Below are 18668 nucleotides of genomic sequence, written 5' to 3'. Positions count from 1 at the left end.
TGCTTCACCTTAAGTGGATCAGCACCACCCTCGAACACTAGCGGATTTCACTTTCTGAACTGCTCGTACAGTGGCTCCAGACGATTTCTTGCATTATGTGGCACTACCAGAGGTGCCGGAGGTTCAGGATTAGGATTTGGAGCAAGCTAAGCTCGCTGCTCCCTCAGCTCTCGAATTTGATCACTTTGATACCGGATGGTCTCTTGCATCGCGGCATATAACTCTTCCCAATTCAATGGTGGTGGAGGCTCCTCACCCTCACCGCCAACCCCAAGCCCAACAAGCTCGCGATTACCCCTACCAGATCGCCTCGAGTGCATGAACTATACACCTGCGACCATAACTTTCATATATCTCAAATCATGACAATACAATACTAATAAGTATTTCCATGTATTCACATACACATCAGTATTTACTATACTTTTCTAACTAACATATTTCAAATAAGTAGGTAATCAGGTAATAAACAAATAATCTAACAATTAACACTTACTGAACCATGAGTCGAATGAGTCTTCACAGCCAATGTACATATCAAACCAGTCTTCAGGATCTTTAAACCTTAGTCGCTCTGATACCATGTTGTAACGTATTGTCCCACAAGGACGCCACATGTGTTATTACAAACTTATTTTTAAAATATTTTTATTAATTTACGAAAATTAAAACTTTTAATCAAAATATAAAACATAACTTTTATAAAAACTAAACCACTGTTAAGTATGGAGATTCCCTGTATAAAAACTTACATTTATTCCAAAAAGTGGTATTACAACAACAACATGGGATTACACTTTCAAAATACAATCAAAAGAATTCATTCTAGGCTAATTAGTAATTTTTTCCCCTGAACTTTGACATGTAGTAAATTGTGCCCCCTGAACTTTTTTGGTCGTTAAAAATTCCCCCCACACTATTGAGATTGTTAAATTTAAGGACTTTTGTCTAATTTCATTCAATTTTACTGTTTCAGTGATTGTTTGTGTACTAAACCATGCTCCCCAAACTTTGATATCTACCAAATCATGTCCCTCAAACTTTGATATGTACTAAATCATTCCTCTTGAACTTTCATCCATGTTAGAATTTTTTTACTAAAATTAGACAAAAGTCTTTAAATTTAACAATCTCAATAGTTCAGGGGGAATTTTTAACGGCCAAAAAAGTTCAAGGGGCACGATTTAGTACATGTCAAAGTTCAAGGGAAAAAATTACTAATTAGCCTTCATTCTATGGTCATGGAAAATTTTGACATATAACTCAACTAAACTTGTAAAAAAAAAAAAAAAACCCTCATTCTTTGGTCAAGGAAAATTTTGAAATTAAGCTCAGCCATGAGCGTACAGCGAGATATCCATTACACTAGCTGAAAGTGGAGGGAAATATAAAATATACTCCAGAATAATTTAAGCTAGTAAACATGTCATTAAAATCTCAATAATTATAAGGCCTATACAATATACATGATGGAAGGAATACAAACTAGTTACTGTTATAAGTCTGTTACACAGACGAACTGCAATTCAAAAAAAATTAATCTATGATTTAATCGGACTAAGCCTTATCTATACAATAGCAACATATGTGTCAGTGCAACATGCATCATGGAAGAACAATATAATGGCAACTCAGAAAATGCTAGCTAGTTTTATTCACCAGGTCAGTTGTAACAAAACTGTTGGACCATTTCCAACAATAGCAGATAAAAGAGTCAATCCTTTCTGCAGCAGGATCTTATGCAACATTTCTTACCCTCCGTGAACAAATGTATTGTTCGGTCCTTAATATGCCTATAAGCAGGACAAGGCCTCGAACTTGACCATGCCGCATACAACTCTACAGCCTTTGTTGATAAACCATTTTTGCTAAGATCCAGTAATTGCAGCTTCTTGGCCGTTCTGATGGCAGTGGAAAGTTCTTGAATAAGTTGGCACTCTTGAGATAAGTTTCTTTGACATGAACTTGCACAGCTGTCATCAATTCCAGATGCCGCAGCTTCAACTTTAGTATGATCATCTTCACTGTCAGCAACTTCGAGCTGATCTAAATCAACGCTCTCGAGGGGGAAACCCTGTTGAGTAGGTACAACTTCCTGCAGTGTACACATCATGGGAGAAGATTCGATTATGTTAGTCTTTGGTTGCACGATCTCTGTGGTGCACTCTTTTGTTGTTGTGGCGTGTTGTGGAGTATTATGTTGATCAGTGTCAGCATTGGCAGCAAGATTTAGATCTTCGAGAGAGTTGTTATCTATTAAAACAGCAATCAAATGATTCGTGAGTAAAGCTATTTACATATTAGATACATCTGAAAGAAAAAGTTTTTTTTTTGCTAATTATCTGAAAGAAAAAGTTGGATTCAGGTTTTTCACCTGCTAAAGCTTGAAGTATTTGAAGAATTCCACCAACACCAAGTTGACACTTTTCTAACACCAAAACCTTCAGGCAACACTGAGGATTCATAAGCATTGATGATAAAGGCCCTGTGCCCTGTTTTACATAAATTAATCATAGAAATTCAAAAAAAAAAAATCTCATTAAAGGATAAAGGATATATGTATTCTAACTTGATAACATATAACTGTATCGGATCTTCCTTGAATATTTCATCCTAGAATTTGGAGTCATGCTAACAAAATACCATCTTCCTTTTGTCTGCTACTTGTAGAGATAGTAATATGTGAAGCCAAAAACAACCCAACAAAGGTCACAAGATATGCAAGAGAGAAAGAACTAATTCTATCTTTATATCTGGCAATATCAGAGATGCATAACTATCAATAAAGCCTCTTAACAAGCTATTTCAAACCAGCCGTGTAATCTATATCAGCTATATGCAAGAAAGAAAGGAATGTTTGATAACTTTACTAAGATGGATTGACTAGGAGGGAAAAAAACAACAAAACCCTCCAGAAAAGAATATTAACAAAAAGGCAATTGTAATCAAATTGGGCATAAGACAATTCAGTCTGAAAAACACCGAGCCAAAATTATATGACAGAAGTCAAGTGACCTTACCAGTGAGAACCAATAGCTCAAGTGATTAGATTAATTGCAAAACATGTCCCAACATGATTATTCAAAGGCAGAAAGCTCAATCATAGGACCATGGTGTTAAGAGTAATAATGTTTAGTACCTATTGTAACTAACTCTGTTTGTTAATTAGTTAGTTAGTTAATAGGTAAGGGCAGTTTAGTCTTTTTGGGTTTCTCTGTAATCTTCTACTTAAAAGGCTGTAATACTTCATTTCCAAATTAATGAGAATCATTACTTTCCAAACTTTTATTTCTTTCACATGGTATCAGTGCATATCTGATTCTCATTCTTGATTTGTCGTCAGTCAGTCATCACCCTCAGGTGCTGCAGCCTCATCATTCATGCCTATTGTATTCTCCCACAAGTTAGCTACGAAACTGGATCATGATAACTTCCTTCTATGGAGACCTCAAGTTCTTTCCGGCATTAGAGGTCATAAGCTTCAACGATATATTATCAGTACTGCTACTCCACCACCGCAATTTCTCTCAAAAAATGATCGTGCTTCAGGAACATTGAATCCTGCCTTCGTTGATTGGGAACAACAAGATCAACTGCTATTTTCTTGGTTACTTTCATCAATGACCGAACCAATTCTCACACGAGTTGTGAATAGTGAAACCTCAGGCAAGCTTTAGTCAGTTTTCGGAATGTACTTCACGTCACAAACTGAAGCAAAAATCGATCAATACACAACTGAGCTGCAAAATTACATTTGTTCAAACATTCATTAACTTTAAAACTCTTGTTGAAAAAGAGTTTAATCTTCCCGTAAAAGGGCTGCAATTTGATTGGGGGGTGAATTTCAAGCCTTCACCCCATATCTTGTTGACAATGGCATTGATCATAGAATCTCTTGTCCCACCACTCATGAACAAAATAGTGTGGCAGAGAAAAAACATAAAGCATCTCATTGAAACTGCCTTGACACTTCTTGCTCGTGCTTCTCTTCCATTAAAATTTTGGGATGAGGCAGTTCGTGCCTCTACCTTTCCTATTAACAGGTTGTCATCTTCAGCACTCAAAGGGAATACTCCCTTTAACAAACTCTTTCACATGCAGTCTGACTACTCTCAAATAAGGGTTTTCGGGTGCGCCTGCTACAATAGACACATACTTGCCTTTAGAACTGAGGAATGCACTTTTCTTGGTTATAGTCTAAAACATAAAGGCTATAATGTGTCTGTCTACCTCTGGCAGACTCTTTATCTCGAGATGTCATCTTCAATGAGTACCACTTTCCCTATGCTAAACATAAACAGCCTACACCTACTCAAAACTATTACAACTGAAGATCCAACTCCTACTATTCCTGTTCCAAAGGCCCATCTATTTTTCACCCTGCTACTCCAACTCTTAACTCACCATCTCAGTCTACACCTGAGCCTACACCACCATCACTGATCTAGAATCTTCCTCTCCACCCTCCATTTCCTCTCCTGCAGTTACCCTCTACCAATGCTCACCATATGAAAACAAGAGCAAAGGCAAATGTCTATAAACCAAAGGTATACATCAGCTCCAAAAAACCCTTGACTCTTGTTGATGCTCTTGTTGATCCCAAGTGGAATGCAGCCATGAATAGTGAAGTGTATGCTCTCAAAAAAAAAAACAAAAAAACTTGGACACTTGTCAAGTTACCTCATGAAAGAAAAGTCATAGGTTGCAGATGGGTTTTAAGGATCAAGGAGAACCCTAATGGAACAGTCTCTAAATACAAAGCCCGATTGGTTGCAAAAGGCTTTCACCAACAATGTGGCCTTGACTTCTAAGAAACATTCAACCCTGTAGTCAAGTCACCTACCATCAGAATTATACTCGCTATTAGAGCATCTCCAACCTCTCTCTATTTTTTAGCCAAATTTTAGCTAAAATAGCTAAAAAGTTAAAATAGAGAGCCAATTTTTTATTTTTGCTCCAATCACCCTATTTTAATTAGTGTTTGATTATTTTAATAATATTTTATAATTTAAATATGTTAAATATAAATTAATTTAATAAAATAATGAAAAAGTAATAAAGTTTTAGATTAAAATACTATTAAAAAAATTTAGCGAAAAAGTAGAGAGCTCCCTACATTTAGAGAGCTCTCTATCCATTCTCTATCATAGAGAGTCATTTTTTGTATGGTTGGAGTTCATATTTTTAAAGCTCACTACCTATTTTAGCTAAGGAGTGTGTTTAGAGAACATGGTTGGAGATGCTCTTACTCTCTCAAGACAGTGGCTAATTAAACAACTCGATATTAACAATGCCTTTCTACATGGCACATTAAATGAAGTCTTTATGCAACAACCCCCTGGCTTTGAGCATGAAGATACCACCCTAGTCTACAAATTACATAAAGCCTTGTATGGCTTGAAGCAAGCTCCTCGAGCTTGGTTTGATCAGCTCAGAAAAACACTTACTCAATTGGGTGTCAACAGTTCCAAGGCAGACACCTCTTTTTGTAACAATTCTCCCCAATCATACCACATTCATCCTAGTGTATATTCTTGTAACTGGAAATGGCTCTGCTGAGATCGCAAGACTTATCACTCAACTGAATTCTCAATTTGCTCTCAAAGACCTTGGTAACATCAACTAATTCCTTGGAATTCAGGTGACACACACTGCAACACATCTCTCTCAGACCAAACATATCACAAATGTTCTATGCAAAGCCAAGCTTCAATTTGCCAACAGTTTGCCAACTCCAAAGTTTGGGGGGAGAACCTATCTTCCATTGGGAGTGATCCAGTTAAAGACCCTCAATACTACAGAAGCCTTGTGGGAGCTCTCCAATATGCTACCATAACAAGACCTGAGATTTCCCATGCTGTCAATAAAGCGTGCAAGTTCATGCACTCACCATTAAAGTCTCATTGGAGAACTGTGAAACGTATTTTGAGATACTTGAAAAGGACACCTAACTATGGCCTTACACTCCAAAAATCAAATTCCCTTGATCTTGTAAGATTTTGTGATTCTGATGGCATCAGACATGGATGATAGAAGGTCAACTACAAGATTATGTGTATACTTTGGCTCCCATTTGGTTAGCTGGGCATCTAAGAAACAACAAAAAGTTTCCCGATCAAGCACTGAGGCCGAGTACAGGAGTCTATCCAGTGTCACAGCTGAACCCACTTGGATCCAGTCACTACTATCTGAACTCAGAATATCCATTCCAAGGCCAACAGTGTGTTGTGATAACCTTAGCACTGCTTTGATGTCTGCAAAGCATGTTCTTCATGCAAGAACAAAATACATAGAACTTGACCTATACTTTGTAAGGGAGAAGGTCCTAGCTAAAACTCTGGTGGTTAAGCACACTCCTGCATATGATCAAACAACCGAAATCCTCACAAAAGCACTGTCCAATGCAAGGTTTATACTGCTTAGAAACAAACTTCGAGTAGAGTCCCTATCTACCCTAAGTTTTAGGGAGAGTGTTAAGAGTAATAATGTTTAGTACCTATTGTAACTAACTCTGTTAATTAGTTAATTAGTTAATAGGTAAGGGTAATTTAGTCTTTTTGGGTTTCTCTGTAGTCTTCTACTTAAAAGGCTGTAATACTTCATTTCCAAATTAACGAGAACCATTACTTTCCAAACTGTTATTTCTTTCACACATGGATGATTATGACAGTTGAAAATTATGCAATTTCAGACTATCATTTGATAGAGTAAACACTGAAGAAAAAAAATTGATCTATAAACATTGATAATAGGTTAACATTGACAGGTTCTGAATTATATCAAATGAAGATAAATGATATCCCCTAAAACATATATTATTGGATGATAAGAGCATAACAGTGTTCAGTGGTTGGTCCCTCTTTTTCAAAAGTGAAATAAAAAAATAAAAAATAAAAACTTCAATGATTGGTTTAGGATATAAATGTTTTTTTTTTTTGGAGGAAATAAATGTATAAATGTATTTACCACTTGATTCTTTACTGCCGATTTTTTTTTTCCAGTTACAACAGAAAAAATACAGCATAAAATAGCAAACCTGCTGTGTAATGGGATTTCCTGCCAGGTTGAGCTCAAGAATGCAACAAATGATGGAGATATCAGCATTTAATTTGAAAATGTATTCAGGTGTAAGTCCACAATATGACAGATCAAGTTTTACAGAATCATCAGTCCCATTGAACATAAGCTCCGTAATCATTAAAGCCCCTTCCTGCCAGAATAGATCATACGCAGTCAGCATAGGAGAAATTGCAACATGAACTCTACAGTTAAATAAACAATAACATTTGTACTTTTAAAATGAAATGAAATTCACTCACAGTTCCAATACCAGTCTTTCCAAGCATTAATGCTGACAAAGAAGAGGTTTTAGCAAGCTGGCAAAGGCTATCAACTACAGGCTTGCTAAGCTTCAAACCATTCAGACTCAATTTTGAAAAACTATAGAAAAATCAGGAGAAAAAAAACATACTTGTTCTTCAGTTGGCAGCAAATTTATAGCTATATGTAAGAGAACAATAATGAAGTTTAAAAATTGATTCAAACCTTTTCAAGGCAGTAAGCTTGACCAGTAAATTAACGATGGCATTTCCAGAGACAGGGTTATGTCCTGTAGGAGAGGAAGTTGAGCAACCTTTTAATTTAAAAATAAGAAAATCAAAGGACACTGTCATCACCAAAAAAAAAAAAGATAAGCAAACTTACCAATACATAATTGTTCAAGGACAGACCCAGCATCTAAGGCATCAGCAACCTTTTGAATTGTTCTAGACGTTATGGCACAGTCTTCTACGTTTAAGCTACAAAGGGCTACAAACAAAAGCAAAGCTGAAGCATGAGAATATCTGCATTGACCAAAAAAATATCCTCCAACAACTAATTGCAACATATTCCAAAAAGAAGCGACACTATTCGAAGTTATTGATAAGGTACTAAAAAATTAAAATTTCTGAAAACGTATTGGAAATGGAATTATTGGTATCAGCAGGATTACTAAGAAAAGGTACCTCGGCAATTTTGCAGTATAGTTGATAGGTAGGATGCACAAGCATCAGTGAGGCGATTACTAGCCATATTAAGGACTTCCAATCGAGCAAATAGCGAAGGACATTCACAAACCTGAAGTACAATAACATTCATTATGGAAGTGAAAAAATACTACTACTCTTCATCATCATTGTGAAATGAAACACAAAATCCTGTTAATAGAGCTTGATTCTCTCGGAACATCATTGACTTTACTCAATACACAATTCCGAGAAAACACACTTTCTTCCCCTTCTAAAGAAGTCTTACTTTACAAGTTTTAACAGGTTAGCATTCTTCTCTCCCATTTCTCCTGCGGAATCACTGACTTTCCTTTGGAGATGGATAAGTCTTTACCGCATAATATACATATTATTAAATATATCCCTCAATATATTTTAAAGACCTTGTGAGAAAATTTAATCCCTTAATGAAAGTTAGAGGTCTTTTTCCAAAATTTCTCAGTCACATCCCTCCTTCATATGTTCAAGCTGCCATCGCCGCCCCATGAAACCCCCCACAGGCCATCAGTTTCCTCATTCTATTTGAAGCCTCTTGTCGCTTACTTTCATAGTTGTCACCGCCATCTGCCCCAGTAATTGCTGCCTCAAAAGTTGTGCACCCCATGAGTCTCTGCCAGCCACCCCAAGTTTCCACCTTCCTTATCTTAATGGCGCTTCAAGGTATGTTATTTGAATTATTTACTAAATTTGGATTAACTTGTGAAGAAAAATAAGAATACATATTTATCAAATATTTTCATATGTAAAATCATTATTTTTAAAGTACTGAATATTTAGGGATTTATTTCCCATTCCAAAATATGTTGTATAAAACATGTTAGTTTACAAAAAAGGCCTATCAAACATGACAATGATGACATGGTGGATGAATAGGAATGGGTTCGATCCATGTTTTAGGTTATGTTTGAACTATGCAAGGCTAGCTCAAACCATGTGCAGACTAGGTTCGAACCTAGTTCAAACCATGTGCAGACTAGGTTCCAACCTAATTCAAACTATGTGCAAGCTACGTTCAAACCAACAAAAAATCCTAAAGATGTCAACTTTGACAAAATTCATCAACTCGATATTTTCCAAGTAATTTTTTAGCACAAAACAAATAAAAGTAATAATATTAATAAAAGCTATTTTATACCGCACCTACACATTCTTTTTAACAACACATTCGCTTATCCATCAACAATATTTTGATCAACTCCTTCAACTTTGTGATAAATTGTCAAAGAAAATGTGATAAGATGCCAAAGATAACATGGAAAGTTGCAACATGAGAGATTTAAAAATGAGTGATCTTAAACAAAATTTGTGATGCCAAAACTTTAAAAATTTATGAGATAATATAGTATCTAAAGATTTTGGTTCTTTATTTTGTCCTAGGAATTATGAGAAAGAAATTTATTGTTATGTTATGCTTTGTTAGAGGTAATTAGGTCTTTTACAGTACATAGAAGAATCATTCACACCTGTCGTTTTTCATCAGTACCAATATATATACATACCATACATCATACATGAAATTATTATCGATTCAATTATTTGTTTAAATACCATATATATTCCCAAAAGTTAAAAGTAATGAAAAAAAAAAAATCGAACAACTCTTATTACAATTTTTTTTTTTTTTTGAAACCAGTATCGATATTACAATTAAGAAAGCAAGATATATATGAACTTAATAATACAAAATAGATTAATAGAAACATATATATAATCATATATTGATACGATCAAAGTTATGAAATTTGTACACAAATTATTGATGGTGTGTGATTGTGGTGGCACTGGTAGATGAACATGTGGTGGATGACTACGAAAGACAAAGAAGGTAAAACATAGATGACTGAAATTGTTGTCAGAGTGAAAAAAATACCTTAATCGTCTTAATAAACATAGTGCATTTAAAGGCATAGAATTAAACACAACTATTTAATTTTAGTTTTATTTTCTTTCATTTCTCTTCATATAGTATAATAAAGGCAGCAAAGTATACCAACTTATTTTAGAAACTAGCTATATATAACGCCTACTATTATGATTTATTTCAAAAACATCAATTATAATAACTTAATTGGAGAAACTAATGATCACCGTGAAATATAATTTTATTTTTTAAAGAATGATCACCATGAGATATTAATTATGTTTTATTGTATTTATAAGTAGAATGTATGAATTTCACTAAATTGTCAAAACTAATAGTGAGATTCTCAATTATAGCATGAGTTTGATTACATATTTACATGTGTTAGTGTTTCACGTGGAGTTGCCACTAGTCTATATTTATATATATAAATGGATTAGTAAAAGAACGTTGAGGTCTGTTGAAATCTTGATGGGAGAGGAGAGAAGGAGAATAGCTTACTTAAAATTTAGAATAGCTAGGCTTTTTTTCCTCAACTATGACATTTGTAGAGTTTCACCCTCTACACATTTCTTGTAAAAATATTTTTCTCCAACTATAAAAATTGTTGCAAATGTTCCCATTTGGTTATATTCTGTTTATTTTTTTAAAAAAAATAATTTGTTGATGTAACACTAATGTGATGCTAATCTGGAAAAGTTCAAGAATCTGAACAGAAAATACATGCATAAATAGGGGTAAGTAACGAATTTTGGGATAATGTGTCAGTATTTAGAATTATTTTTTATATGTCTATCAATAAATTGGATTTCAACTAGCTTAAGTTAGTTAAATAGGCGTGCTACAACGCTACTGTAAGCAAATTATTTAAAAAGATCAAGCAAAATGCAACCAAAAGGAAATATTTGTAACTATTTTCATAGTTTGGAGAGAATTTTTTTCGAAAAAAAAAAAATAACAATAATTCAAAAGGACAAAACACTACGAGAGTCATAGAGAAAAAGTCCTATTTATTCAAAATTAAAATTTTATGGAACCAATATTTGATTTTGACCTGGGGATATCATTACTATGGCTCCATAAAGGATAATTTAGAATGAATTTCAAACCTACTAGTCTACTAATTGTAGCTAGTGTTGAATAAAAAGCATAAGTAATTCTAGAGAATCATACATAAAGACTTTAACAAGCTGAAAATGGTTACAAACCTGAAACAAAGCAGTTGGACCAAACCGATTGCAATGGAGATCCAATGTCAACCCACCATACTTTTGGCCTGAGGATGTGAATACTTGTTGCAGTTTTTCCATAGTTACATTTCCTGGGGAACAATGAGTAAATGGATAACACTACTCACATATGGATAACTACTTATTTCTTAGTTGAGTAGCGCCACACTGGGCACGTTTAAGAGCGTTGAAGAAAATGCTAGTGTCATCCTCAGAGTTCGTAAAAACCACAAAACTAAAAAGGGGCTATCAATGAGATGTAGATACCTAATACATTGTGAGAGAGGTCCAACATTGCAAATGTTCTGTGGGTTTGCAAGGCGTTGAGCAAAGGGGTTACTGATAAGTCTTGCAATTCACAGTCACATACAGAAATTTCATCATCTGAAACCTGTCATACCCAACAAATACATTCATTTTCTAAATCCATCATGTTTTCAACATTGCCATTAAGCATCAAGTAAGTGTGTCAAATTCTTACAAATAAAGAGAAACATTATAAAATATAAGTTTCACCTTTTTAGTTAAAAAAGCTTTTACTTATAGGAACACGGTTTCATAAAGAGAGTACAACAGACACCCTAGCACTACATAATGTAATGATATCGAAAGAGCATCAAACAATTTCCCCTAGCACGTAATTCAACTATTACCTCTAAATCATATAATTTCTTCAACAACTTCAAATTGGGTGTTCCTGATACCTCCTTGCAGCCATCTATGTAGAGTTTTATCAAACGCTTTTGAACCCATCCTGCAACAGTCATGTAATATTATTATAAATTTAACTCGTAAAAAAGAAAAATTGCTCAATGGTGTTGCTGGGAAATGTTAGTAAGCTGATAAAAGTGCATTGATGTTACAACAAAACAGGAAACGGCATAGTCTGACAAATGCCTGAGGTCTTAACAACTACTTGGAGTGACAAAATATTAGAAGGTCACGTTTAGATGAAAGGAAAATATCAAACTTGCATGTAGGAAATAAAAATTGTCCCCACGAGATCTAATTCTCCAACATGATACACTCACACGATAGGAAACAACAATGACAAGAATAAAACGTGAAGAAATGTGCTCAAAGCAATATATCTACCATCTAAGAAAGCTTCAACCAAGACTTTTCCCATTTGATCCTTTATAGTTTCAATTGCTTCCAAGGATTCTATCACTCTATCGCCCCATCTTATATGGTGAATTATGGGAAGCAAACCTGGCAAAAGAAAATTTAGATATTAGAATAATATTAAAGATACACTTCCATAAATAGACAGTATCAATGCACAAACATGACAAAAATCTATGTGCGGAATCAGCAAATCCTACATTACTTGATATGGCCTAATAGGCCAAAGAAAAACAATACCGCCCTTATGAAAAGCATTATATCTTTGCAACAGGGAATAGCAACTGATCTGAAGTCATTTCAATTCCAAAAATTAGAATCAGAATATTTCAGCATCAACGTCATTGATAAGAGAAGCCTTCTATGAGTCCAAGTGGCAACTTACTACGTCTCAGTCATCAAGTAAATTCTCTAGTGGCAAACATATTTTGACGATAATGTTCCATAGGTGAGAATAAAATTATATCAAAAAATATGCTTTTGCCATCCTGTTTCTGTGCAGTGAGAATTATTCAGTTGTGGTAAAAACAATTTCATTCCAACAATGTCAGTTTCCCTTTGGATTATTATTTAATGGCAGACAATTCAATGATGCGTAGCGGAAAGTGTTAAAGATTTTCAAGAATGTTAGGTATGGTTTGTATTAAAAGACCACAGGTGGTTTTGGGGAAGTGTAAAAAACTTTCAAATAGTTTATGAACTTTATACATTTATAGTAAAAGAGACTAAAAGGATATGTATTGTATGAATTTCAATTAGAAGCTATTTATCTTGGGAGATAGGTGGTCGATCAAATACAATCATTTATGTGCCGTGTGTGAATTTACTTGGGGCGTAACAGTATGCTAGGAGGAACCATAAGAAGGAAACATCATCTTAGTGTGATTGGCTATCCCTCAGGGAATATTCTCATAAATTATTAGCATAGGAGTGGGTTGTCTCTCTCTGAGGGTTGGGGAAGGATATAGCTGGAATATTGCATGTTGAGCTAAGAAAGAAAGAAAGGGAGGTTGTAATTTGAGCTTTGTATGGGGTAGGACAGACCAAGCTCTCAAGTTTCATAGGACATCAATGCAAGTTTTCTGTGTTCTTCCTAATCCTTACTGTGTTTAGCTATTTTCCTGTAAACAAACCTATCATTGAATTAGGAGCAATTACAGTCAATAAGAAGCATGTTAAATTCAAAATCCAGAACCTGCCTTCTGATTGCTTTCCAACCGGAAGTTGCAAGTAGTATAAGCATGCCAATTCAACCTTCAAAGACTCAATACTCAATTTATCTGTAGCCACAAATTTTTCAGCTTCAACATGTATCAGCTCTGTGTCAACCTTGACTGCAACGCATTGCTGAAATTAGTACAAGCAACCATAGATTAGTACAGCTTAAAACGATAACAAAAGTAAAGCAACAAAAACTTGAGCTCTCTACACAATATGGTAAAGCCATATTCAGGACTGCATTAACATATCATCACAAGGAGCAAGAGAATCACTCACATCATGTTCTTTAGTACTTGAAGATCTATGACCTTCGTCATGTTGAGTGGAAACAAAAGGACCTGTATTTTTGTATGAACTGGAGCTTTCTTCAATGTTAACAGGAGTGTAGGACCTGTTTGTGTGTTTGGAAACAACTCCTGACACACCCTGCAAAACCCAAAGCATTAGGCTTTCATATACCCATTACAATAACCCAATAGTGCTTTCTAATTATAGCGCAGTGGCTCCTTTACCTGAATCATACAACCAGGATTGACTGCATCACTTTTATTTTTAACTGCAACCAATTAGAATAAAATTCAGTATTCTGTTTCAAATAAATGATTGTTGAAGTCTTGAATCAGCTATGACTAAAACCTACATTCATCAGATGTAGCAACATCCTCTGCTTGGTAACTCAGAGTCCTGCCATTAGAATGCTCCACTTCAACAAATGTTTCATCCTCGTCATCAGAAAGCACTACACGAACACGTTTACGACCAATGGTCTCCTGATTACTGATTGATCTAGCGGAACCTTTTGGTGAAAGTTTATTGAAATTTGAAGATTGTTTTTGTTTTCCAATATAAGTTGGCTTGATTTTGGGCGACCTCCTCGTGGACTGAATAAGTGAAATCAAAGGTGCATCATCACTCATCTCATCTATGCCAGCCAAGGTGTCAGGTGAGTCACATGCATTTGATCTGTCACTTGAGATATGAGCGCTCCATTCAGTGTCAGATTCTGAGCAGTAATTCTCCACCATATCTTGTTTTTCAAGCTCTTTATCTTCCGACTCCTTCAACTTTTTAATTTGAAGCTGATATTTACTGTAAGGCGAAAGTTTCGTTAATCAGTGAAAAGACTCATGCAAGGCATTTCTCTATGCAAAAGCCAAATAAATGCCCCTTAATTTGCTTCTGGAGATAGCAAAACTCACCCCTTCCAGTGAAATGTTAATAAATAGAGAACAATATTTCGGTACAACATAAGATCCTGACTTTAACTTCCTCATAGAACATTAAAGCTAGAGTTGATACTAGTGAGAAGGTTACATGAACCGCATTTACCTGGCCTCATTGATGTCATTAGACCTTATCAAGTGGATGTAATTCATATTCTCCAGAGCATTAAGCTGAATAGAATATAGTTTAGCTTCATGGGAAATCCTGGGACACAAAATTATATGTGTAGATTAATATAAAAAGGATATCTCTTTTCTTTTCATAAAACAATTAATGAAACCACAATCATGTAAAATGAAACCAGCAACAAGTAACAGCCACGAATAAATTATATATATAAACTAATTCAATACAATATTAAACTCTAAACCATTTGGAACATGTATCAGAATCTTTTCAATATTAAGAGTCTGCATTTAGAATTTGAATATGCACGGCATTTAATGATTAATAGTGTTCTCATTTGTAACCTTCAAACTCCAAAGGACAACAAAAGAAACAAAAACATAACTATAAGAAATTCCCACTAGAAGAACCAGACCTATAGCATTCTTCGTATGTTTTCAATGCTTCTTTCAGATTACCAGCACTATCCAAAACATTGCCAATATTAAGTAAAGCCATTGCCTGCCCCTGAAATGTTATAATCCAGAGTAAAAATTCATGAAAGTAACTAAATAAATGAACTATGAATCTCACACTTAAATTGTAGTACGAATAATTCGAATATTATTATTAGAAAATATGTACTCGCCTATTATTCCTTGTGAAATAACAGTAATACTATTGACATCAGAGCATAACTGAACAACATCTTACCTCTAGGTTGCGAATTGACTTGTATGTTTCTCGACTCTTTGTGTACCATTTACTAGCTTTGCTGAATTTTCTGAGGTTCTCGTATGCTTCTCCAATAAACAAAAATGAATCACTCAATTTTTCTTCGTCACCAAGTTCTTTGGATATCTTCTTCTTCTGTTTTCCATATTTAAGAAGCTACAATAAAATATCAACAGAAGAAATAAGCAACTTCAAATTCTATCACAACAAGAATTATCTGCAGGTCATATTCATCTCTAATGACTACAATAATTCAGACCAATTAGTTGCAGAGCATTAGCCCTTTTTCTCCCTCCAGTAACACAGTTAAGAAATCACTAGAAATGCATAACAGGCTTCAATGACTTCTATAAAATGGCAACGTAATATAAATTATAATCAAAAATTGATAATGATAGTACTATTCCATATATTGTGGTATAAAGTGTAATAAACACTTTAATATTGATAGTGTTATACAAAAATTTAAGACTATTGACACAATGATGAATAAGACTGCTCAGTTCTAAGACTTCTTTGGTCACCACCAGCCCGTAAAAAAGGCACGAAGTAAATACTTGAACACAGTCTGGTCTTCATGGTCAACTACTGATGATGCTTCATCATGGTTAAAATGGCTGTAATATGGTGAAAATATACACATCAAATGTGGAATCACATTTTTCTATGTTGACAACCATGCGCAGTCCCATTTCGTCAACAGGACAGAGATTCAAAAGCATTAGATGACATACAAAGAACATTCTGGAATAGTATATAGTTGAGCAAGACATCTTAAGAGCATATTACTCCCACCCTCAGAACATGAATCAATGTGTGACAGAAAAAGGAGACCAGGAGAATCTTTGACATTATTGTAAGAAAATTGTTTTATGTGAACAACAATAAAGTGATTAGGAAAAAAAAATGCAGCGAAAACTGCTAGGTCTACACTGTACCTTTGACCATGAAGTTATTAATCTGGCTTTATCGATTAGACAATTAAGAGAAGTGTCTTGTTTCAGTAGGCAACTTCTTTCTCGAGGCGTTCCTCTTGCAGTGGTTAAAACTCTAATAAGCTTCTTAAGATTCTGCTCTTCATTTATCAATTCCTTCTCTATTTTTGAAGCTTCTTTGGCAGATTTAATATTTTGATCAATTTCATTAACTAAGGAATCCTCATCTTCCATTGTTTTGGCAAGATCACGTGCCCTTTTGTAGCACCTAAGTGCCTCATCATACTTCTGATTTCTGTAATGCAATAAACCAAGATTGATGTACCCCTTTGCCTCTCCCTGACAATGCTCGATACTGTTACAAATCAAAATGTCCTTTTCAATGTGAAACCTTGCTTTATCCCACTCCCTTAACTCCATATAAACAAACCCAAGGTTATGATGGAGCCGGCTACGCCCAGCATCGTGTTCTGTCACTTCTTCTTCGTCACATATCTTTAATCCTTCACTCAGGATCTTTTGAGCCTCCTCAAAATTGTCAAGCTCCATTTCAAGCATTCCCATATTGTTATGTGCATCAATATATTCCGTCAAGAAAGAACAAGTATTAGAAGGTGGGTTCTCCTTCAGAACTTGTGCAAGGTCCATAGCTGACTTAAAATACTTTTTGGCACTCAGCACTACCTGATTATCATCTTTAGAATTCAAAAGCATCTCATAATAGGTACGACCTAACTGGGTGTTGGCCCTTTGCTGCTCAACATTGTCGTACGCATCCCTGGCAAGCTCTAAATGCTTTTTCTGTCAGAATAAATAACAATGCAAGTATCTATCTGTAAGTGTATTCAAGGAGCCATATATTCATATAAAAAGCAATGTTTTGCGAAAATCAAACTGTCGTGTAAAACTACACATAAAAATATTTCAACATCAATTGGGGCTCTATTTAGGAAAGATCCATTTGCTTCAACTAAATAAAGATTGTATCAAAAAAAATGAAGAATTAGAAATAAGAAAACCCAGTTACCTGGAAGAAAAGAGCATCTTTGAACTGCTTGAGAAGAAGATGGACCTCACCGAGAGACTGGCAACTAGCGAGGCATTGTCTCTGATTCAAGAACTTGATAGAGATATCGTAATCGAAACGAAACCATTTGAGAGCCTCCACATACTCTCCTCGGTCCTTCAAGATATGGCCGACAACGTTAGCCCACTTGGCCTCCTCCTGGTGGTTCCCTTCCAGCTTGGCGCTCTGGTACGAACGCTTCGCCGCTCTCAGTTGTGTATCATCGCGAGCCATTTTCGAGTGAGAAGGCGTTGAACAATTTCGAAGCAAAAAAATTTCGATTTTGTGTTAATTACGGGTAATGGAGACTTTTTAGGCTTTCTTTAGCTGCTGCTTTGTTTGATTTGAACTTCTTCCCCGTCCCTGTTTTTTTTCTTTTTTTTTTTTTTTTTTTTTTTTGAGGGCTTAATGATTTTCCCGCCAAACACTTTTTCTGGCGGTGCGGAAAAAAGAGAGATATATTTTGATAGGGGAGAGATCATGTATTTTACAGTGAGCTATGTCTTTCTATTTTTCATTTTTTTATTGAAAAAATTGCGTCAAAATCCCTTTATTATTTTGATTTGTAACACGTAAGACTTCAATTAAAAAAAAAATAGCGGTAAAAGTCTCTTAACTTTTACTAGTTTTGAGATAATAAATATAGTTAAAGATTGTATGTAATTCTGTTTAAAAAAAATAAAAAAGAAAAATCATATGTTATTATTTGAAATTTTTACATGAAAAATCCTTTTTGCACAATTTATTACAAAAATACTTCTATACGCTTATATCAACTTTTTTACTTACAATGTTGGTTTTATTACACAAATACCACTTAGTCATCATTTCATGCACATACACGTGTGCTTTCCTCATCCATCATCAATCAAATCCTACTCTCTTCCCTCTCTTTTTTCATTTTCTTTTCATTTCATTTTCGATTTTCCATTTCTGTTTTCTAACTTCATTTGAATACAAGTAACCTCCCTTCATAAGATTAACCACCCATTATTCATCACGTTTTTCCCTCTTCTTTTTTGTTCATCCACGAAATTTCAACTCCCTCTAAGCCCACGATTTATCAACTGTTTTTCCCTCTCTGTTTCAGTTTTTTTCAATTTTATTTATAAGATGGCA

At 34.8% G+C, this 18668-nt stretch overlaps 1 protein-coding gene across 1 annotated transcript; it reads right to left on the bottom strand.

The window, feature by feature from the left end:
- Positions 1-1405: 1405 nt before the first annotated feature.
- LOC115714227 (protein TONSOKU) lies at positions 1406-18038 on the bottom strand. Its single transcript, XM_030642828.2, has 20 exons — positions 17511-18038; positions 16487-17284; positions 15528-15704; positions 15250-15341; positions 14814-14912; positions 14125-14573; positions 13997-14040; positions 13761-13910; positions 13463-13610; positions 12234-12350; positions 11792-11892; positions 11406-11529; positions 11118-11230; positions 8007-8118; positions 7705-7809; positions 7546-7609; positions 7320-7440; positions 7037-7210; positions 2375-2492; positions 1406-2253 (listed from the first exon to the last, which is right to left on the bottom strand). The coding sequence occupies exons 1-20, from the start codon at positions 17781-17783 to the stop codon at positions 1715-1717; spliced, it is 3918 nt and encodes a 1305-aa protein (XP_030498688.2). The 5' UTR covers positions 17784-18038; the 3' UTR covers positions 1406-1714.
- Positions 18039-18668: the final 630 nt, after the last annotated feature.

Source organism: Cannabis sativa, chromosome 4 (genome assembly GCF_029168945.1).
Source record: "Cannabis sativa cultivar Pink pepper isolate KNU-18-1 chromosome 4, ASM2916894v1, whole genome shotgun sequence".
NCBI classification, from domain to species: domain Eukaryota; kingdom Viridiplantae; phylum Streptophyta; class Magnoliopsida; order Rosales; family Cannabaceae; genus Cannabis; species Cannabis sativa.
The sequence above is the reverse complement of the archived record's forward strand: the minus strand, read 5'-3'. Positions and strand labels throughout refer to the sequence as shown.

Excerpts from the sequence above, each read along its gene's own strand:
- LOC115714227 (XM_030642828.2), bottom strand. The coding sequence starts at position 17,783 with ATGGCTCGCGATGATACACAACTGAGAGCGGCGAAGCGTTCGTACCAG. Across the intron at positions 13,611-13,760 it reads CAAGTACTAAAGAACATGAT|CAATGCGTTGCAGTCAAGGT; the intron begins GTGAGTGATTCT and ends TACTAATTTCAG. Across the intron at positions 7,810-8,006 it reads TATACTGCAAAATTGCCGAG|CCCTTTGTAGCTTAAACGTA; the intron begins GTACCTTTTCTT and ends TTTTGTTTGTAG.